The sequence below is a fragment of the Chelon labrosus genome (assembly GCF_963514085.1).
Source record: "Chelon labrosus genome assembly, chromosome: 7".
NCBI lineage: Eukaryota > Metazoa > Chordata > Actinopteri > Mugiliformes > Mugilidae > Chelon > Chelon labrosus.
The window spans coordinates 5394994-5419436 of record NC_140343.1 but is presented as its reverse complement, the minus strand read 5'-3'; the positions used below and the strand labels follow the sequence as shown (position 1 = coordinate 5419436).

The 24443-nt window shown below is 37.4% G+C and overlaps 1 protein-coding gene across 1 annotated transcript; it reads right to left on the bottom strand.

The window, feature by feature from the left end:
• Positions 1–1320: 1320 nt before the first annotated feature.
• On the bottom strand, positions 1321–23936 carry LOC311491120 (complement factor H-like; the record flags this gene model as incomplete). The annotated part of the gene is made up of 18 exons (XM_084548983.1): positions 1321–1597; positions 2817–2996; positions 4111–4290; positions 5213–5392; positions 6621–6818; positions 12748–12870; positions 15349–15480; positions 16061–16246; positions 16337–16531; positions 16788–16952; positions 19582–19752; positions 21659–21853; positions 21986–22168; positions 22659–22934; positions 23068–23144; positions 23252–23357; positions 23552–23734; positions 23867–23936. The coding sequence occupies 18 exons, from the start codon at positions 23934–23936 to the stop codon at positions 1407–1409; spliced, it is 2991 nt and encodes a 996-aa protein (XP_084405109.1). The 3' UTR covers positions 1321–1406.
• Between the last annotated feature and the right edge of the window lie 507 nt (positions 23937–24443).

Genomic DNA, 24443 nt, shown 5'->3' with positions numbered 1-24443 from the left:
CTGTTTTGGAGGCACAAGGGAGACCTACACAATATTAGGGAGGTGGTCATAATGTTATGCCTGATCAGTGTATTTCTTTTACTGACTGTCACAGAGCTCCATTGTAGTCTGACAAGTATTAAAAGTATTTGTTCATATGATAAAGTTGTACACTTTTTGCTTCTACTGTTTTGTTTTATTTTATTAGATTTTTACTTGTATTTTCTTTTTCAGAATCAGAATCAGAATCAGAATACTTTATTAATCCTTCAAGGAAATTGTTTTGTTGCTGTTGCTCCCATAAAGTGACAGTTGCTAGTTAACAGAGCAAATACAATAGAATAGAATAGAATAAAAATAAAATAAAAGTTGTACAAAAATATATAAAAATAAGTAAGATGCATTTAAAGTAAAAGAACAATATTGCACAAGTATTCACAAAGTATTCACAAAATACAGAGGTAAGAGGTTGCAAATAAATGAACAGCATCTGAAGTGTTAAAGGTGAGTGACTAACACTCAGCGGGAGGAGTTATAAAGTTTGATGGCCACAGGCAGGAATGACCTCCTGTGACGTTCTGTGGTACATTTTGTTTGTACATTTTTCTTTCCTTTTTTAAATTATTTTTAGTTTTTGCTATCTTCACCTATTTTTCTTTTTACTAGTGGTTATCAAGAGTGTTTTTTATGTGCAACTGAGCTACTGTGACCAAGCAAATTCCCCTGTGGATCAATAAAGTCTAAGTCTAACTCCAACTTTAAAATAGTTTGAGTCTGTTTGTTTATATCCTTTGTCCAGTGTCATGTGACGTAGAAAATTAAAGACTGGCATAAAACAGACTTCATGTTGATTGTTTGGCTGTTTGTTTGTTTACATGTAAAATCAAAAACCAATAAAAAGTAAATGACAAAAAAAGAAACATCATCATCAAGCATCTCAGGGTCCTGAGTGGTCCAGCATCATCAGACTGATGCTCTCTGACACACAAGACAATCACAGAAATATATAATATCACCAGGCACTGGAAAGCAAACATATAAATATGCTGGACGTTGAGTAGATATATTTACAGTTCTGCATTTCAGGACACCTGTTGTTTTTATGCTGGTAAGGAGTCACTTTTGCTAGAACTAAACAGGGTCACCATAATTTAAGAGCAGTTTAAGAAACTACAACATCTGAAATCCCAAAACAATGTCAGTTTTAACTTTGAGTACTTACATTAATGTTTATATCCTTTGTCCAGTGTTATGTGACGTAGAAAATGAACTTTAACACTTTATTCAAACAGGCATAAAACAGACTGAACAGAGTGAATATATGTGCTTTTATTACAATTACACAGCCCCAAAGTACAAACTCACTCTGGTTTACCATGTACATGCACACTCATGTCTGTGACATTCAGCTGACAAAAAAAAAACTTTTACCCACAAATGGGCAGCTCAACAACACCATGAAGACACCTCTGACGCATTCCCACTCCACCAACAGGTCTTCCCCTGGTACACACGAACTCAATCATATCATTGTGGGCTGAATACAGTTTATATTGATCTGTATATCTGTATCTAATGTTACGTCGGGTCATAGCTTCTTTATCCACAATGCAGGGTTCTGCAAGAGACAACAGACAGATTGTCATGGTGTTGAATTTGAATGTTTTGTGTAACCTTGTTTGGTTTTTCTGTCAAGTTGTCGTTGGATTTTGTTTCCCTGTTTGTTTTACACTCATGCTTCCTTGTGTTCTCGTGTTCTTCAGTTCTCCTCTTGGTTTTGGAACTTATCTGTTTTATTGAATTTGTGTGATTAGATTATCCTGCCATCCCAGCATTGCCTTTTGTTCTTGTTTCTTAAGTTTTCATTAAATTAGCTTTGTTTCCAACTCCTGCCTCTTTTGGGTCCTACTGCTATATAAGCTTAACACAAATAGTACTTTACTCATGTCATCAAAATACACAAATATACAGCGTACTCTCTATGTAATCATCTTAGTTAAAAAATATATATCTTGTGTTTCAAAAAACAGGTCTGTCCAGATATAATCAGAGATATATTCGGTTACGATACAGAGCAAACTGTGAAACATTAAGGATACATGGCCTTACTTTAATTTTATTCACTTTCAGGTTAATAAAGAACGTTCGTGTGACTTTAAAATACAGATACTTTATTCTGTGTAACCTATAGTTTATAGTTTTAGATAGCTGGTTATTTATTTTAGACGTATAGTGCAACAATTAATCAGCTTTTTATCATAAACTGTTAACAGTGAGCTTTTAATTTCACTCTGCCAGTTTAAACTGAGGTGTTTTCCAAGGTTCAATTCTAGGTCCATTTATATCTGTGTATACAGTTTGCTGCCCTTGGCATTTACAATTCTTAAGAAGATAGTTCAATCATAGTTTGTTTATTTTTTTCAGTTCACAACAATAACCTAAAATAAATCCAGTGCTTATCGTCTTCCTATAACTCATTAGACAGGAAACAGCAGCTTGGATTTTAACAGGTTTTAAGCTGAGACATTTCATTACTCAGCTTCTGGCATCAGTCAAGTGGCTGGTTCTCTAAATTAGATGTAATTTCAAAGCTTTACTAATCACTTTTAAATGTATTAATTGGCTGGCCCTGTCATAAAATGAATAAAGTACAGGAGCTTAGATCATCTGGGAAGATCTTTTTTTATGCTCCCATCCTCTGGAATAACAACGGCCTTCTCTGGAAGGATTCCCAAATGATCAATATGTCTGCTGCTTTTGATCATATGAATGACATTAATGTACAAATTCAAATTAGGAAGCACAATATGAAAAATAAAAAGAGAACTGTAACTTACTGAGGCATCTAATGTCTCCAGTCCATTGACCATTGATGCAGGTTTTGTAAGGCCCACCTTCCATAGTGTAGTAATTTTGACAACTATATTCAACCCTGTCGTTCTGGTTGTACTGTTCACGAGTCGTCCCCATGGTGTCTCCATCTTCCAGAGTGGGTGGTCTTCCACAATATGAAGGATCTATGAGAAAGTGGGAAATGACAAAGAGAGTTAAGGTTTAGGAGTTATTCTGCTGCAGTTACCACATTATCACCATGAGTACATGTTTACTTGTGATGTACTGTTGCAGTCATGTGTTGTGATCTTAAAACTAAATGCCAATGCAAGACTTTTTAAAGTCTACATTTATATCTACGTCTATCTCTGCCTTTTTCTATAACTGGTATATAAATGTGCTGCTCACCTGGCTACAAAAAAAAAAAAAAAAATCTTAACATACAAATCCTAAATTTTTGATCTAGCGAAGTAAATGTATTTGGTGGGGTAGTTTTAATATTGCTGGTGCAGCAGATTATAGGCACCTGTGCTCTTCTCTAACTGTTAAACTCTTCCTCCACTACTTTTATACTACACCCTCAATGAAGCTGTTACATGTGGACATGCCAACTTAAAAACATTTTAACCTAGATCTTAAATACTTCCACACACTGATTGGATTAGTTTTTGGATTAAGAGGGAAGCACAAGGTCCAGGTAGCAGTGAAGACTGTAAAATCTTAAGACTTTTCTCTTTGTTTAAACCAGAGATGAGTGTCTTCAGGTCACAGCAGAGTTTTCTGTTTTAAACAAAGACCTTCAAGCGTCCAGTCCCATAAAACATGCATTACTGCTTTAGTTACCAAAAGCAGATATTTAGGTTCATGTAAACATGTTGCTATATAAAAAATGTTCTCATTATGTTTATTAAAAGTAACCTGGTCAGCATTAAGATGACTTTTCAGGGAGCTAGGACAAACTGTACAAACTTTACATTTACACGTGGCAGTGAGCCAATCAGGACGTGCCTCAAGCCACTTCCACGTAATACCAGAGTTAAATGTCATCTACATGAAACCACCTGCATCTTTTCAAGAATTAAGAGCTACGTCTACTTGTGGCCATTCAGTCCTCTTCATCCTGAGAAACTGAACTGACACACGTTTCAGCACCTTGTAAAATTCAAAGTAAGTCAAGTTCTCTGAGTTTGCAGTGCAGTGTGGCAAACACCTGACATCTGACCTGAAAACTCATGGATAATTTTTTCCCATCATTTTCAATGATAAGATATTAAAGGGCAGGAAAAGACTGTGACTTACCTCCACATGTTGGAACTTGACCACTCCACTGTCCATTTTCCGAACATTCAACAGTTCTACTCCCTTGGATCCTGTGTCCTTGCTGTTGGCAAGAAAACGTTAACGTTTCTCCTTTACTTAGTCTTTGTACTCGTGGGGTGAATATTACGTTGGATGGCACAGAGGGGACTTGGCATTTCTCTGTTTTGAAGAAGAGAATCTGTTTTATTAAAAAGTTCACTGTATAAAGTGTATCATTTTAAATCTGATGTACCTAAATGTGATGTCAGTCCATGTGCAGGTCATAGTAAGTAGTTGGAGATTAGTTTTAAGTTTTTTAAGTTTCATTAACACAGATGTTTCAGTTAAGCATTATTCTATTTTCACAATTTGAAAAGAAATTGATCAGTATCTAGATTTTGTCTAAACTAATTTGTCTAGTTTGCCCTCCCTCACAGACATTTTCCACACCCGCCTAACTCGTAGAGCCATCAGCATTGCCAGTGACCCTTCCTACCCCCTACATCCCCTCTTCAGTCTCCTGCCATCGGGGAAAAGTTACCGGAGCCTCCGGGCCCGCTCCACCAGACTGTTGAACAGCTTCGTCCACCACGCTGTCAGGGTGCTGAACTCTGCCCATCTCTCCCCCCCAGCCTCATGCCCCCTGCCCCCCGGGCTATAACCCACCGATCACACAGGGACTCTACCTCACCCCGTTAGTGACATAAAAAGACTCAAGGACTCTAACCTGACAGTAATCTGCACCTTTGCACATTTACTGGGAAAATCCAAGCTGTTGTACATAGAATTTTCTATTTATTCACTATATTTATATACTGTATATATATATAGAGAGAGAATGTTTACTTTGTAACTGTTTCACTGCCAACTTCATTCACTTTTCGTCTATTTCGGTTTTCTTTTATTATGTGTGAGAGAGAGAAACGTGTTTTCGATTTTTCTATATGTTGTGAACGTATTGAGAAATTGACAATAAAGAAATCTTCAGTCTTCAATCTTCAATCTTATACTAAGTAATGAATGAGTTCTGTGAATCATTAATATTGAATTAAATATACAAATGAAAATGGCACACCAAATAAATTTAAAGAAGAGAACATACTAGAGCAGGTTGGAAAGGGGCCACTCCACTGCCCAGTTCCTAAACACTCAACTTCTCCATCCCCTTCCAGGTCGTAGTCATTTCTGCAGCGGAACTGTAACTTCTCACCAGCTCTCACTTTTTCATTTGCTGATGGTGCAATAAGACCAGGGTCTATTGCACCAACTTGACATTTGACTCCTGAAAAACATAAAAAATAAAGACAATTAAAAAAAATCGATTCTCAAATCAAATACATGTGGATGTTTAAGGGAAAAGCCCAAAATGCTTTTAATATTCTTTTAATATAGATTTTACAAATTTTATAACAGCATCTTTAGGTCATTGTTCACTTTTTTTAAAAAAAAAACTCAGGGTTGTATATCTCATGGTGTTTGTTTTTGTAACTTTGTTTCTCACCATCTAGTTGGTGAGCTAAAGAGCCAGTCATTTATCTTAGGAGTGAATATTGGATTTAATTTGCCAGGTGGCCAGAAACACGACTCCAACTGAATGCTGATATGGCTCTGTATCAGCTGGATGGGCAAATATGCAACTGCATGTACAGATACACGTATACAGACCGCATTCTACTTTAGCTGATATGTTGAAACATTTTGGTCTGAATTAAATCGTTTTTGTTGTCATTCAGTGAAACGAAATGCATTGCATAGGGAACTGCACTCCTGTACAAGTGAACTCACCAGAGCAAGTTGGGAAGGGGGAATTCCACAGCCCAGTTTGCAAACACTCAATTTCTTTAGACCCATCCACTTCATAATCACAGCTGCATAGAAAGCGCAATTTGTGTCCAGTTTTCATTTCTTCATTTGTTGGGGGTAACCCAGCCACATAGAGCTGAGGGTGCATCACACCAGCTTTACAAGTGTTCTCTGTAAAGTATAAAACAAAGTTATCCAATAAAAAATAAACAAAAACTAGATGATGATGAAACTAGAGGGAGTCATAAGCCAAGCAGGTGGGAAAAGACCTGACAGGAGGTCAAGTGTGACCAGGGGAAAGCTGGGTCTGCCAACTGAGTAGGAGATGGGACATAAATATTTACACGTCACCAGTAGCACCCCCTATAGACCGTATTGCATGAAACTTGGTGGGCTTGTAAAACAGATTATAACAGATTATTACTGTCAAATTTCAAGCAGTTTACTGTGGTGGTTTGTGAGATATAAACATGTAGTGGTTGTAACGCCCCCCCCTACAAATATCACGGAACTTGGCAGGACACCGATTTGTCCACGATTCTGGGGATAAGCCACAAGTGCATAGCTTCAAGCCTGGCAGGATGGATTGTCACGTAAAAGCTCTTAAATCAGAGACTAGCTGGTAAACACTGTGGAAGATTTAGAAGCGATATGTGTTGGTTAGGAGTTGGTGGAGACCAGAACATAGCTAACATGTTGTTCTTTACCTTTGCAAGAGGGGAACGGATTATTCCACTGTCCATCTTTACCACATATCAGCACTGAGCTTCCCTCCAGATGTTTCCCAGGGTCATCACAGCTGAATGTGAGGATGTGATCAGGAGGTATGGGACCATCATTTCCTGGTAAACCTTTCACTGTGACATTTTCATTGGTAGGATAGGGGTCGCAGCCCGAAGCTGAAACTAAAAATAAGAATAAGAAAGAAAAAGCTTAACGGGGCAACAAGTTTCATCAGCGAACGCCAGAGGTTGAACATATACGCTGACGCAAACAGTAAAAAAACTCAACAGGTGCAGTTCATTCCAGTTATAAGTTCACTGTACACATGTGCATTGCGTGAATACATTTGTAAATTTACTTCAGGGCAAAAAACCGTGAATGAACATACGCATTCATAAACTGATCTGACATGAAAGTGACTGCAACTTAAACGTAGTGATTCTTCTCCAGTTTTAAGGAATCTTTGTTCGTGTGTAAGACATAACACTGACATAAAAAGGTCGGTTTTCGCAGCTATTTGCCCTCCTGTGGTTGTGTAAATATGGGACTCGTAAGCATGTTGGAGAAGTTTGCCTTGTAGTACGTGTTTAAACCACAATGTTTTTCACAACCTAACCAAACAGTGGTCGAAAGCAAGTTGAAAATCCAAAGTTGTAGATTGATGGTGGACTCACAGTAGCACGATCCCGCACGGATCGGCAGCCAGCCCTGAATGGAGCAAACGTATTTGATGGTCCAGCCTGATGTATAACCAGCGTCACAAGAGAAATCGATCATGTCTCCTGCTTGATAGTCAGCTTTTCTGGTCTCTGCTGTTACATAGCCGTGTGGAACATCTGGGAGCACTGAGCATGCTAACATACATTGAAACATGGGAACAGAAGTGGAAATTACACACATGGTCACCCAACATATATAGTAAAATACACTACAATGTAGGATAATAAAGAAGTAAGAGAATGAGAAGTTTAAACCAGCGTTATTAGATCCAAAGAGATTATATACTAGTTGTTTGTTTTCCATCTAGGATGACTTGACGACCTACAAGGGTAGAGGTCGATCACTATGATTCATACAGTGTCAATGGTGGCTCAGTTTTTATCGTTGAGCCTATTTTAATGTGTCTACACTGAAATCACAACCGCAACAATCCATCATTCATAGAGCCACTTAACTCACAGTAGCACACTCCTTGAAGGGCCACCTGCCAGCCTGCTCTTGTGCATACATACTTCGAGATTTGATCTGACTTGTAACCGAGTTCACAAGGGAAATCGATTACGTCTCCTTCCTGGTATTCAGCTTTTTTGGTCTCTTCTGACACATGAGCGTGACGAACTTCTGGGAGCACTGAACACGCTAAAAAAATAATGAAAAAAATATATAAAAACTCTCACTTATGTAAAATAATGAATGAGTGGTAGCTGCACACAAAACACCTATGAGCTAAATTCATTACAAACAAAATTACATATATTAAAATTGGAGGTGCAGCATTTCTGGATACTTTACACCTTCTAGCACAGCACCTGATGATTTGTCAGCCAAACTATTTTAGATATTTAACTGGTAGATAGAATTTACTGTATGTCAGACATTAATCTTTAAAGCTACTTAAAAACTAAGAACATTGCAGCACATTCGAACTCATAAGGTTCCACATAAAATGTTCTCTGCTGGCATGGATTACATAAACCAGCTGTGCCCTAACACTATTGAGCTGATTAATATTAAAAACATGTCATTCTTTACCTTCTGTTTGATGTTGTAAAATGACTTTATATAATTCAGAAGCTCAATGAATGTGTTTCAAAATACCACAAACATGTAAAACCATTGCCAGTCTACAGTCAAACCTAAATCATAAAAGTGGAGTCTTACCAGTCAGTGACAAAGAAACGTCCACACACCCCCACAACTGGAGGAGCAGAAAGGTTAAAGACAGCTTCATGGCCTTTTGGCAAAAGTTTTTGTTTTTCGTTGACGAGTGTGTTGTTCCCAGCTCGAGTCCTCACCGTGTGCCCAGTTGGACTGCGTGTTATGTCACTTATTCAACTTGCAACCTTTGCGCATTCACGTTCAGTTGATGTATTGTTTACTATCGCTTCGGTTCATAAAGGGCTGTAAAGGGGTTTGTTCTAGTTTAAAAGCATTAACTCTTTGTATACTAATATAAGCCCTGTCTTGATGGATTCCGAGATCGCAAACGTGTTTTTGTGTTGGAGGACAAGGTGGGTGGACGTACACCAAGCTTCCAGTCCTGGAGGTCAGCACATGTTTGTAAATGTATATATGTGATGACAGAGACAGCTCGTAGTTTATGTCAAACCTTGGAAGATGTAGTTTCAGAAAAGGTCCATGTTTACGTAAATAACATTGACCATCTTGTGACAATATCAGTGTTCTGCTGGGAAACTTTTAAACCTGGCATTCATTCATGTGGATGTTACTTAGACATGTAGCACCCACCTAGACCAGACCAGACACCCCCACCCCATAGCAATGACACTCCTTGATGGCAGCAGCCATCCCCAGCAGGATGCAGCCTGACACAGGCACACACACAAAAACACTTTAGGAACAACTAAAAAAAAAAACATGAAGAACAGCACAAGGTGTTGACCTGGCCTCCAAATTCACTAGATCCCAAACTGATCAAGTATCTGTGGGATGATCCACAGAGACCCCTCCTCTCAACCCATACAACCCTGGATATGCCAGCTTTATTCTGTGAGTACAGCTCTCTGGTAAAGTCATTACCACACATCACAGTTCCCACAAAGAAACATCATCATCAGGACCTCTACAGGTATCTACAATTAAGAGACTATGTCAGGAAAAAAATTATAAAAAATTATGAACCTGAAAATGATATTCTACAGGTATTTGTAAAAGCATATAAAGATGAACCTTTATAAGAAGATAATTTCAAAATTATACACAAGTCTTCAATCTCTTAACAAAGAAAATACATCTAATGTAAAATCAAGATGGGAAACTGAAGGCAACATCATAATTTCTCAGGAGAACTGGAAGGAAATTTTTAAACAACAATGGAAAACAACAAATTCTCCACTCTGGAGAGAATATACATGGAAAAATGTCATCCACTATTTCTGCACTCCATATCAAAAGAGATCATACTCCAATCAGACAGAATGTTGGAGATGTTGTGGAAGCAAAGAGGCGAATCACTATCATATATTCTGATGTTGCCCTGTTGTGACCCCATTTTGATTGCGCGTACATCAATTTCTAGAGACTGTGTTTTCAACAAGAATAACTTTTTGTTTCAATTTGTTATATTTGGTGGATCTAGAGGAACTGGAGTGGAGGAACAAAGATAATACTTGCTGAGAATATTACTGGTGGCTTGTAAGAAATCAATAACGAAGAAATGGCTGAAAAGGGAGGCACCTAGTATAGATGAATGGATTGATACTGTGTACAGCATCTTTGTAATGGAAAGAATTACTTTTAATTTAAGAACACAAAAAGAGGTATTTATTGATAATTGGCAAAAATCGATTACATATGTCTCTACCATAAGACCGAATTTCAGGTAATCTCAGACTGGACTGTCAGAATACTTTTATGTATTAACTTTTTTTTCTCACTTTCTCGACTGGAGGTGTTTACCAGTCCCCTTATGTACGCTTTTACTTTCCCCTTGATACTTTTGTACTCGTCTATAGGTCTTCATGTTGATGGTTTGGCTGTTTGTTTGTTTACATGTAAAATCAAAAAACAATAAAAAGTAAATGACAAAAAAAGAAACATCATCATCAAGCATCTCAGGGTCCTGAGTGGTCCAGCATCATCAGACTGATGCTCTCTGACACACAAGACAATCACAGAAATATAGAATATCACCAGGCACTGGAAAGCAAACATATAAATATGCTGGACGTTGAGTAGATATATTTACAGTTCTGCATTTCAGGACACCTTTTGTTTTTATGCTGGTAAGGAGTCACTTTTGCTAGAACTAAGCAGGGTCACCATAAATTAAGAGCAGTTTAAGAAACTACAACATCTGAAATCCCAAAACAATGTCAGTTTTAACTTTGAGTACTTACATTAATGTTTATATCCTTTGTCCAGTGTTATGTGACGTAGAAAATGAACTTTAACACTTTATTCAAACAGGCATAAAACAGACTGAACAGAGTGAATATATGTGCTTTTATTACAATTACACAGCACCAAAGTACAAAGCTGGTCTAATTCTTCACTCTTATTAAACATGTATATGCACACTCATGTCTATGACATTCAGCTGACAAAAAAAAACTTTACTCGCAAGTGGGCAGCTCAATAACACCATGAAGACAGCTCTGACGCATTCTCACTCCATCAACAGGTCTTCCCTTGGTACACACGAACTCAATCATATCATTGTGGGCTGAATACAGTTTATATTGATCTGTATATCTGAATCTAATATTACGCTGGGTCATGGCTTCTTTATCCACAGTGCAGGGTTCTGCAAGAGACAAGAGACAGATTGTCATGGTGTTGAATTTGAATGTTTTGTGTAACCTTGTTTGGTTTTTGTGGTGTTCCCTGTTTTATTTTGTTGAATTGAACTTTTACTTCCTGTCTGTCTGTTCCAGCCTCTGTGACTTCACTCACCTGTCTTGTCTTGTGTCTTTTGTCTGTGTGCTCGTCCCCTCATTGGTCTCACCTGTCTCTCATTATTCCATCAAGCCTTGTGGTGTGAGTGCATATATAACCCTGCCCTTCCCTTTGTCCTCTGTCAAGTCATCTGGCAAGTTGTCGTTGGTTTTTCTTCTGTGATGTTTCCCTGTTTGTTTTACACTCATGCTTCCTTGTGTTCTCGTGTTCTTCAGTTCTCCTCTTGGTTTTGGAACTTATCTGTTTTATTGGATGTGTGTGTTTAGATTATCCTGCCATCCCAGCAGCACCTTTTGCTCTCGTTTCATAAGTTTTCATTAAATTAGCTTTGTTTCCAACTCCTGCCTCTTTTGGGTCCTACTGCTATATAAGCTTAACACAAATAGTACTTTACTCATGTCATCAAAATACACAAATATACAGCGTACTCTCTATATAATTATCTTAGTTAAAAATATATATCTTGTGTTTCAAAAAACAGGTCTGTCTAGATATAATCAGAGATATATTCGGTTACGATACAGAGCAAACTGTGAAACATTAAGGATACATGGCCTTACTTTAATTTTATTCACTTTCAGGTTAATAAAGAACGTACTTGACTTTAAAATACAGATACTTTATTCTGTGTAACCTATAGTTTGTAGCTAATAACTGATAATTTTTTATCATAAACTTTTAATACTGAACTTTTTTCACTCTGCCAGTTTAAACTGAGGTGTTTTCCAAGGTTCAGTTCTAGGTCCATTTGTATCTGTGTATACAGTTTGCTGCCCTTGGCATTTACAATTCTTAAGAAGATAGTTAAATCATAGTTTTATTTCCAGTTCAAATCAATAACCTAAAATAAATCCAGTGCTTATCTTCTTCCTATAACTCATTAGACAGGAAACAGCAGCTTGGATTTTAACAGCTTTTAAGCTGAGACATTTCATTACTCCGCTTCTGGCATCAGTCAATTGTCTGGTTCTCTAAATTAGACTTAATTTAATTTTACTAATCACTTTTAAACATATTAATTGGCTGGCCCTATCATGAAATGAATGAAGTACAGGAGCTTAGATTCTCTGGGAAGATCTTTTTTTACGCTCCCATCCTCTGGAATAACAACAACGGCCTTCTCTGCAAGGATTCCCAAATGATCAACATGTCTGCTTGACAATCTTTTAGACCTCATGGCTTTAATATTACTTATAACTCTTCTACAGCACTGTTTGAATTCTTAAATCTAAAAACTCTTTATAGATCATTTACATTATTATAATATAATTAAGTTATTCTTACATTCATTGCATCCAATGACTGGGTTTAATATATTTAGATCATATTAATCACACTTCTGAAATACAAATTAAAATTGGGAAGAAAAATTAGCTGAAGTACAATATGAAAAATACAAAGAGAACTGTAACTTACTGAGGCATCTAATGTCTCCAGTCCATTGACCATTGATGCAGGTTTTGTAAGGCCCACCTTCCATAGTGTAGTAATTTTGACAACTGTATTCAACCCTGTCGTTCTGGTTGTACTGTTCACGAGCCGTCCCCACGGTGTCTCCATCTTCCAGAGTGGGTGGTCTTCCACAATATGAAGGATCTATGAGAAAGTGGGAAATGACAAAGAGAGTTAAGGTTTAGGAGTTATTCTGCTGCAGTTATCACATTATCACCATGAGTACATGTTTCCTTGTGATGTACTGTTGCAGTCATGTGTTGTGATCTTAAAACTAAATGCCAATGCAAGACTTTTTAAAGTCTACATTTATATCTACATCTATCTCTGCCTTTTTCTATAACTGGTATATAAATGTGCTGCTCACCTGGCTACACTTTCAAAAAAAAAAATCTTAACATACTACATTATACTACACCCTCAATGAAGCTGTTACATGTGGACATGCCAACTTAAAGACATTATAACCTAAGGTTTGCCTTGATGTTGGGAGATTTCTCTTTCCCTCTGTCTTTTCCCCTAAAGTCTTCTCTTGGCCACACTGTGATGGTAACAGCAGTTAAAGGTTGCTAGTCCAAAAACAGACATTGTACCAGGGTCCAATGAAATGAGGCTTCCTTTTAAACTTCCCCTGTGTCATCTGTTGCATAGATCTTAAATACTTCCACACACTGATTGGATTAGTTTTTGGATTAAGAGGGAAGCACAAGGTCCAGGTAGCAGTGAAGACTGTAAAATCTTAAGACTTTTCTCTTTGTTTAAACCAGAGATGAGTGTCTTCAGGTCACAGCAGAGTTTTCTGGTTTGAACAAAGACCTTAAAGCGTCCAGTCCCATAAAACATGCGTTACTCCTTTAGTTGCCAAAAGCAGATATTTAGGTTCATGTAAACATGTTGCTATATAAAAATGTTCTCATTATGTTTATTAAAAGTAATCTGGTCAGCATTAAGATGACTTTTCAGGGAGCTAGGACAAACTTTACATTTACACGTGGCAGTGAGCCAATCAGGACGTGCCTCAAGCCACTTCCAGGTAATACCAGGGTGAAATGGCATCTACATGAAACCACCTGCATCTTTTCAAGAATTAAGAGCCACATCTACTTGTGGCCATTCAGTCCTCTTCATCCTGAGAAACTGAGTTGACACAAGTTTCAGCACCTTGTAAATTTCAAGGTTAACACAGTAAGTCAAGTTCTCTGAGTTTGCAGTGCAGTGTGGCAAACACCTGACATCTGACCTGAAAACTCATGGATAATCTTTTCCCATAATTTTCAATGATAAGATATTAAAGGGCAGGAAAAGACTGTGACTTACCTCCACATGTTGGAACTTGACCACTCCACAGTCCTTTTTCCGAACATTCAACAGTTCTACTCCCTTGGATCCTGTGTCCTCGCTGTTGGCAAGAAAACGTTAACGTTTCTCCTTTACTTAGAGTTTGTACTCGTGGGGTGAATATTACGTTGGATGGCACAGAGGGGACTTGGCATTTCTCTGTTTTGAAGAAGAGAATCTATTTTATTAAAAAGTTCACTGTATAAACTGAGGCATTTTAAATGTGATGTTCCTAAATGTGATGTCAGTCCATGTGCAGGTCATAGTAAGTAATTGGAGATTAGTTTTAAAAGTTTCATTAACACAGATGTTCCTCTTAAGCATTATTCTATTTTCACAATTTGAACAGAAATTGATTCGTATCTAGATTGTGTCTAAACTAATTTGTTTATACCAAGTGAGTTCTGTGACTCATTAATATTGAATTAAATATGCAAATGAAAATGGTACACCAAATAAATTTAAAGGAGTGAACATACGAGAGCAGGTTGGAAAGGGGCCACTCCACTCCCTAGTTCCTAAACACTGAAGTTCTGAATCCCCTTCCAGGTCGTAGTCATTTCTGCAGCGGAACTGTAACTTCTCACCAGCTCTCACTATTTCATTTGCTGACGGTGCAATAAGACCAGGGTCTAGCGCACCAACTTGACATGGGACTGAAAAAAACATAAAGAAGACAGTGCTCACTTTATGAGTCTATGTCACCATGGTCAAAAAACATAAAAAATAAAGACAATTAAAACATTAAAATGTCAGCAAAAAAAACCCAAACAAACTTGAAATTGGACTTAATACCGAGCGTGACTGGTATTTAAGGGTTGGTCAAAGGCACTGGTGAACAAAGTTTTCAGGAAAGTAGAGGAATTTATCGAGCTCTTCTTCACAACTACAAATGCCAGCAAGTCAAAAAATGTGAATGTGAACACATGAAGTTTCGTGTGTCATCTGTGAGTCGACCAAAGGAATTACCACAAATTTAAAAATGAACATCACTTTTCTCATAAATATCTTTACCGTTTACAAGGCACTGCATCAAAAATAATCCATACAATGCTACAAAGGGAACTACTTGGAAAAAAAGAACATACCCCGATCTTTTAGGCAGATGAAAAGAAATATAACTCTGACCTCACAGGAATGGTCAAGACAATTTTCAGTAAAAAAAAAAACAAAAAAAACAAAAAAAAACAACACACACCACATTAAAGCAAACATTAAAGCTGAAAAACATTCTATTCTCCTTACCTTCACATTCTACTGTTTTTATCCATGTGCCACTCTCACATCTAGCAATGCCCTCAGCTATTGGCTCAGGTATGACACACTGGTACTCAATGACATCTCCAGTTATATACAATGGTTTATTTGCTGTGAAATTCATTGCCTTCTTCTCATCTTTAAGCTCGTCACAGATTGCTGAAAGAAAAAGGACAGTCTTGTCAAACCATTTTTTTTATATTAATTTCCGTAGTCCTAATTTATTTTGCCTCTTGGTGTCACATTTAATTGCTGTGTTTCTTTAAATTGAATTACATATAGTACATGTGCCACACAGAAGCCACAGGGTGGTAATTATGATAGATGGTAGGAGTATTACATGCTGGTCTTTGATACCAAAAACTGAGTCCTAAGTTCATTATGACTAGTCAAAGTTTGTGTCACCTTGTAGATATTTTATGCTTTAAACCAAGATAAATTCACCCCTTGTGTGGTTGTCCTGACTGAGGAAACTGACTTTAAAGACCACAGTTTGTTTTTCTGTAAGAGGCTGTCAGTGTGTTTATTTCTGCAGACTCACTTTTGGAGCCAGCCTCAAGTGGCCTGCCAGGTTGCTTCTTGGATGTAATGAAATTGTGTATAAACGGTCTTTAAAGTAATAATAACTTATCCATATACCATGTTTTGTGTTTAAAGTGCATAAAACTCAACATTTTTCTTCAATCTTTGTCTGAATATCACTATGAAATGTTTTTTCTTTCTTTTTCAATGTACGTACGGACACACTCAATGTTCTTCTCCTCCCATATTCCACGTTTGCATGTAATTGTGTCTTCTGCCACGGTCGTATACTTATCACGGCACTGATAAGTTACTTTGGAGTCAGACAAATATTCCTTCTGATATGAAGTCGTAACAGCAGCATTCTCAACTTTAGGAGGGGGACCACAGAGATCAGCATCAGCTGCAAGAGATGACAATGTGTACAGTATTAAAGGATTATTGTTTGTAGAAATACTGTACATCTTACTAAATAATACTACAAATAACTCACATGTACAGATCGTTTCGAGGGATAATCCATCTATATTCCATTGTCCTTCGCGACAGTTTATCGGACGGAGTGAAGCTGAGTATCCAGGATCACAAGTGATCTGTAAAGTTTGGACACGTCCTTGTCTGGTCTCTAGTGTGCGTTGTGTTGCCTTCCCATTAGGAATCACAGGACCTTTTCCACATTGGCTTTGCTCTAGAGTGGATACAATTACAATTAAGTTTGTTCACTGTGAGCAAAACATTTGCATTAAATACACATTTATCCATTCAAAATGATGCTCAATATAAGATACAGAGAAGGAGAGGCACTGCTTGAATCCAGTGGATGAACTTATAACTAATGTGTTTTTGTCACAGAATGAAAAAAAGTATTTTTAATCTTCCACCTGTGGCCAGAATAATATTGCACAGGTAAAATATACTGCAAAAAGATAATAAAAGATTATTACCAATGCATGTGTCAAGGTCAGACCATACACCTTCATTACATTTGGTTTCAGCCCACCAGCCTTTGGTAAAAAGCTTATAACCCTCATTACAGGAGTAGTATGCTGTTGGCACTGTGTAATTCGGATGAACCACAAATCCATGCTCAACGACAGGTTTTACACATGCTGTGTTACAAATAAAAGCAGAAAGAGGTTAAACTCAAAAAGCATCATTCAAATGACAGTAACAAAATTTTTTTAGCCATGCTTGTAGTGTGCTCCAGAGATACCAGTGTGTCAGCCCACACCTTTGGTCCAGACTGAAATATCTTCAAAACTAATAAATAGATTGTGCAATGTAATTTGGTATTCAATGCAGAGGTTGCGCTAGACTTTTTCGTTGTCGGTCATTTTGACTGACAAGGTCATAAAAATTCCGTCACTTTAATTTTTAATTTTTTAAAATGATAATAAAGACATATTCAATAGCATTTCCTTTTCATTAACGTTTCATTCACTTTAAGTACTTTTTTCAGAACAGTATTTACTTTAAATGGTAACCAAAAAAAAAAAGTTTCGTCTGCCCACACGTCTTGTCCGTACTCGGAACGGGACTGTTAGCGTAAACAGCTCTTGGACGGTACCGTAGGGTTGAAGTGCTTCGGTGGTATGCAAATTCCATTTTGGTAGCCTTTAGCTACATAGACACATATACATATATATTGTATATGGTCTATGGCAGCAGTTCCCAAACTTATTTTTTTTGGCTGCGTACCCCCTCCAACCGCACTGACGCACCCCCAATCCCCCACACTTTAAAAAACAAAACAAAAAAATATATAATATTTTCAGCCGATTAAACAAAAATTGCAGCAACTTTAAATGACCGTGGAGCTAACACAACCCCGTCATCATTACACACCGGTTATGGAAATAAAATTAAAATGACAGTAATTTTAATTGTAATAAAGTTACACACGACCCACAACATAAATAACAAAGAGCATAGGCTCAGGAACAGATATAAAAATGAGGATCCATCTGATGATTTTCAAGTGCAGCGCAGCTGGCTCAGTTAGTTGCGCATATACGGTGCGTAGAAGATAATTTCTTCTCCGCCATTGCATTTTGCATCTCGCCCACCCCCAAGAGGCAGTTCACGCACCTCCAGGGGTGCGCTCACCACACTTTGGGAATCCCTGGTCTACGGTTAGCCCAGAGCCATAGAGAGAGAGAGTTGCGACACTCCCATAGACCTCCGTTGTAAAAAATGGCGGCGCTTTTAACCGCCTACTTCCAGGATTTGAAAATCGGATTAGTTCCTAACACTGTCATTTGGGCGTTGGACCTCATTCACTTACATTGCTGCACATCGAGTTGTTCTAGAGGTAAGTTGCTGAAATATCGACCTCTTTTGAATTGTCAACTGTCTATATTGTATCAGAGGCCCTTTGCGATGCTTATACTGGTCTTCATTTGTATATGCACAGCGTAATTATTTATATTTTATCTTGGTTGTTTCAACCAATTTTCTAGCATTGCCTGCTAGCTAATTAGCCAGCGCGACTTCCCCTGCTGTGAAGGTAGTTCGGTAATGAATCACTACCACCTTTATAGCAACCTTTATTTAATTGAATTTTGGGATATACTTACTTTTCATTATGTGACGTGTTGGCTGTACTTAATTTGTTGTACTGCCTACTCTGTACACTAACCAAGAGCCATAGAGAAAAATCTTCGCTCTGCACTTACCTATAGACCCAAACATAAAAGCGTAAATTCATTTTTATTCTGTTGTAGTTTTGATAATATGTGCATGGCTTAATCTTAAAATATACATTCTTAGTCTTAACATGATCATGTTTCACGTTGTGGTCCTGGGGGTGGCCACTCATCAGAAGAAGTGAGCTAGCTTCTAGGCGAATTCTGAACGGACCGCCATGGCAGACCTCTTTGCGTTATCACGGAGGTAGGCTAATAGCTGAATCGGAATTTATAACCAAAATCACGGGAATCAATAGCCTAATACAGCCCAGTTGTGCTCAAATGAATATCATGAGACGTCTACCATCAGATGAATGATATGGAAAAGTTAAGTTAGAGCCTCTAAAGCCAGTACTACTACCCATGCGAACATGAACACTAAGCTTTTCCCTCCAAAAATGTAGCCTAAAACTTATCTAAGTAATATAAGTTTTTCGTTGTCACCATGCCTCTCCAAATGCAAAACTGACATTAACAAAAATGCAATAATGTAATAACAGCTGAAAAAGTACTTGGGTGTGTGTTTTATTTTATATTTACCGTTCAATAATGCAATCGCTGCTGTCTGTCCCATAGAAGAACATGACAGCCAGCGTATGTTTAGGAACTAATTGGGTTTACATGAACCACGTGACAGCCATAGCGGAGACATCAAAGAGTGTCGCAACTCTCTCTCTCTCTATGGCTCTGGGTTAGCCGAGCTCTGACGTGTGCATCAGTGTAATCAGTGTACCAGGAAATCGTGCACCAACAAAAGTTCCGAGATGTTTGGAACGCAAACTTCATTGAGAGACAAGGGCCAATTAATAAGGTCACTCGCCGCCAAGTGGTCAGGGGGGTGAATTGCAATCTGTCAAAATGACGGACGGCCTTCAGATTTTTCCGTCATATTTTTAAAAAAACGGTCAGTGACGGAAAATATTCGGTTAACGCGACCCCTGATTCAATGGTTCCTAGCAGATAGGTATTGATATTACACAATCTAAATTTCACCACACTCACACCATCCTAATGAGCCATCAGATTGTTTGTTATTATTGTATGTTCTTACCTGAACAGCTCTTAATCCCAGTCCATTCACCTTGTTGACAGGTAACAATAAAAGTTTCTTTAGCACCGAGACTGCATCTGTATTCAACACGTTCATCATGTCTATAATTGTCCCTCCTGTCATCGTAGGTAATGACTGCATTTTTAATGTCAGGTCTTTGACACCCTATGTCTAGAAAAAATATAATAATGAGACAGTGATTAAAACAGACACATGGCTAACTTGCTTCAGCTTTTTTACATTAGATTTGTGTCATCAGATAAGAAAATTCTTCCAAAAGTCAAACTAAAATAATAGATTTATTTGCTACGCTTACTTTTTCTAGTTTTACTCCAGAATTTTTTAAATCATTGGCCTTTTGTGTTGTGGAACTAGCATTCCTTATATAAGTTAAGCAGCCTCTAATTTGAATTATAATTAAAATTTTAATTAAAATGTTAAATGTTAACATTATGTTTGTTGTTTGGCTTTAATTAGCCTCGGTTTTACTGAAACTAAGCTAATAATAACTAGAAACTAATAATAATAATAATAATAATAATAATAATAATAATAATAACCTAAGACAAATTAGGAAGACTTCAGTTTTGTCAGGAAATTATTTTAGTTTTACCACTTCTTAAATGTGTTATCAAGCCTAACTGGTTTGGGCACCCTTAATAACAATGTCTTTGATTTGATAATAGTGTACGTATGACAAATTATAAATTAAAAAGAGTTAGTAAGAACTGTATTCATCTTTTTTTACTGTTCTGTTTAATGTATTTTCTTACCTGGACATTGAACAGATCCCCTCCAGCCATGTTCCTTACAGGTTAGAGTATAATAGTCCCGATTATCCTTGCAGTCATACCTGACCCGATCATTGTACTTGTATACTGACTGAATATTTCCAGCAATAACTGCATTTTGGTAATCCTTTCTCGGGCATGTGATCTCTGAAAAATAAAATAAAAATGATATCCAAAGCAGTTATTCTGTACATTTATCAGAAAGTGGAAACTGTATTTCTTCACATGCAGCTGATACATCAGATTCAGATTTTTCAGTCAAGTAAAACATTTCTATAGTTTTCAACTTGTTTCTCCATATTATGCCTTACAATAATAGTGACAACACCTCAATGTAAAGGCAATTACACCTATCAGTCCTGTATTCCAAATTGTATGGACATTAAGTAAAAGAGTATCAAGAGTATGTCAGAGTATATTTATCCTTTATCTTGTGGCTTCCCTTTCTGTCTTCATTCAACCACTTAGATGTTTGGAAATGCAAAATCTGCCCTTATAGTTCATTTGTGACTGGTGTGACAGGACGAGGACTGATGGACACTAATAGACAATTAATGAAGGACCTAGCTCTGTAAAATTTTTTCAGTTTTAAACAATATTACTGGATCTCTGGAGAAGTTCCTGTCATTTCCAGTTATTTCTGTAATTATGTTGTGGGGTGAGGGAAGTGTTTATGGAGGTGAACATGAAGTTGACTTATTGATCAATGTCATGAAGTATGTGTGATCATTTGTGATTTATTTGTATTATTATTTTGTCTAAAGTACTGCATTGGGGAACAGGATGGATTAACTGCATCCTGAAGTTTAGTCTCACCTCTTATTTAGTCTCACCCCTGATTTTTTCGTCTCATAGTTCCTGGGATATTTTGGTGGGAAGAAGCCATCGGGGGAAAAGACGACCAATACAAAACGGCTCCTTCCCCCATTAAAGACATGACATCAGTAAATAAATACAACACAAGGTTAAGTTCACAATACCTTGACAAAGTGGTTTTGGTGTCCATCCATCTCTGGTGCATGTGGCCCGATCACCTCCATTCGTGCTCTTGTAGCCTGACTTACACCTAAAAACTGCGGTGTCACGCACTTTTGCTTGAGCCCAAGAATTTACACGCCAGTAATCCAAAAGTGGGTCTCGGTCATTGCTGCATGTGATCGCTGTAATGAAAGAAAGACTTGTCAGTCTTAACTAATTGAGATAATCATCATCATAGGTTGGTAAATCAACCCACAGCAAAAATAATAACATCATTATCTAACACTAAAGTTCATGTAGACTTATACCTTGGCATACTGGTCTATGATTCCAGCTTCCATCATCCCGGCAAAGAATCTCTGTTGAGGTTGTCTGTTTGTCCAAAATCCAGTAATTCTCTCCACAAATAACTCTTACTCTGTCACCAGGTGAAAAAGCACTTCTGAAAGGTGGTTCATATCGTGTTCCTTCGAGTGGTGGCAGGTTCAGTTCACATCTTGCAGCTGCAGTTGTTGAAAAATAAAGGATGTTATCTGTTAGTTTGTTCTAACAAGGCAGACTTCAGTACCATGACATCTAGACATGCATCATCAGTTTTCACTAGTCATAGAGTTAACTGGATTACTCATACTCACATTCACACAAAGGCGTGGGGCTCCACTCTGCTCTTGATCCTACTTTTGTGCATTTTGAAGGTCTTTCTTCAGCACGCTTATATTTAGGATTACACTTATAATTCAGGACTTCATGTTCTCTGTACACTTCGATACCTCCCAGCACAACACCATTTTCAATAGTAGGTTTGTCACACGTTATCTCTGTTAAAGAATAAACACACAATCATAAATATAAGTGAGTAAAACTATGGGTGTATTCCAAAATATTCAATAGTCGTAAGTTATTAATGACTGACAGCACAAAGTTGGATCACGTCAAAATTTCCATCTGCAGTCATTCTGAATGAACAAATATGACATTAATCTTTTCATCTTACTCTCAATAAAAAACCTGATATTTAGCAAAACCATTTGTAGTTTTGTTTAGAGTAAGAGCTACTGCATGTTTAGAGCAGTACATAAATCAGAGCTGTAGCTCAAATACAAAAAAAAGACACACAAGACATTTGGTTTACTCTGGACATTTGGGGTTTTGAGTCAGTTTTTGGAAGTTAACATTTGATATAATCTAGTACATATTGTTTGTTATCAGTCTTAATTAGGTGGTCTCTAACTGATTTCTACTGGTTGTTATGGTGTTACAACGTGGCCACCAGTTAAGATAGTTGCTGTTTTGTTCCTGATTAGTTGCTGAGTGAAGACTTTTCTGAAAGGAAGCCCTGACTGTACTTTCTGTTACCAGTAAGTAAACAGTTTCTGTTGAAAGTAAACAGCAGTACAGTACCTTTGCATATAGGAGGTTCTTCATTCCATTCGCTATTTTCATTACAAAAAATCTCTGTTGGCCCATCGAGGATTTCAGTGCTGGACTTGCAGCTAAATCGCACTACTTTGCCATAGGTTGCTTCTTCGGTATCCCCAAACACTTGAACATTATCGTTCACGTGAATCACTGGACACAGTTGGGCTGGAAGAAAAATCACGATGAAAAATTAATTGGAAGAGGTATTTACAGGAAATTGGAAAGAAGCAAACACAGGGTAACATTCCCATTTTGTGTCAGGTACTGAAGAAATGAGATCATTCATTTCAACGCTTGCCTTCACAGACTGGAATCTTGCCATCCCAGCCTTCAGCCATGCAACGGCGGACGTTTGTCCGACTGACCATTTGATAACTGAAACAAGTTTAACGTAAACCATAAATAAGTGAAGCCAAATTTACTATGAATACACACATAACGTATATATGACAAAGAATTTATTAGTAAAACTATTTTCATACCCTTGGTGGCAGGTGTATACAACTTGTGATCCAAACACAAAATCGTCTCCCTTATCGAGATGAAAATCTGCAAACTCTGCGTCGCCAGGGTGACCACATGATTTTGCTTATGAACAAGAGAGAATGAGAGTAAATAATATATAACAGTGAATGCATCATCATCTGCTGGACATTCAATAAGATCACTGGTCATTTAGAAAAACATACATTTATACAGAATGGCATAATTAACATGTTCATTAATGTTTATCACGCAGTAGCAGAGTAAACTTTTATAAGCAGTAAAAGAAAGTAACTTACGTTGACATTTATTGCCTCTGGACTGCCATTTTCCTTCGACACAGATCAGCTTGAAAAAGCCACTGTAGCCAACATTGCAGCCCACTCTTAATTGTTTTCCACCAGGGTAGCTGGCCTGCAGACCAGTTGTGTCAAAATTGGAATCATACAAGCGGCTGTTTAAAAACTGTTCAAGTGTACAATCTGTGGGACAGCAACAAACACAAATTTACATTATTTTGTGTTTTTATCTCAACAGCAAAACGTGGAGCAATTCATTCAATTTTAAGATGAAAAAAAAAAAAAAAAAAAAACATTAAAATGACTGGATCTTACCTTGGCTTTTCACAAAGGTCAGCGTTTGCAACCACAAAAACAGGACACAGCCGTTGATTATTGTATGCATTTTCTCTTCATTACCCTCAATCACCAAACCAAAGAGCACAAACTGAAGACTGAAATGCTATTATACATGGAATGAGATGTGCATTTTACGGGGGGGGAGGTTGCTCAATGATTTACGCAAGTATGTTCCAGCCTCCAAATATAATCTGAGGCTTACTGGCAACACAGCGCCTTACATGACACACAAGATCCTTCAGAAAATCTACAAACACCACCGTGTCTTGATAATATTAGCACAGTATACAGTATGACTAAGATGCATACTGCTTAATAAGCTTAATAAATTAGGAAAAGCATTAAAATAAAAATAATTATTTTCCAGAATATTTTGAATGCAGTACGATGCCTTTAAAAGGTTTATTTGTTTTCTTTTACTTTCCTGGTAATCATTTGCAGGAATCAATAGAGCAAACAAAATGCTTTAAATTTCAGCAAGTAAGTCCAGGGTCCTCTCATCTTGAGTAAATAAGAAATAAAAAAGAAGTAAAGCATTTTTACTGTTCAAATG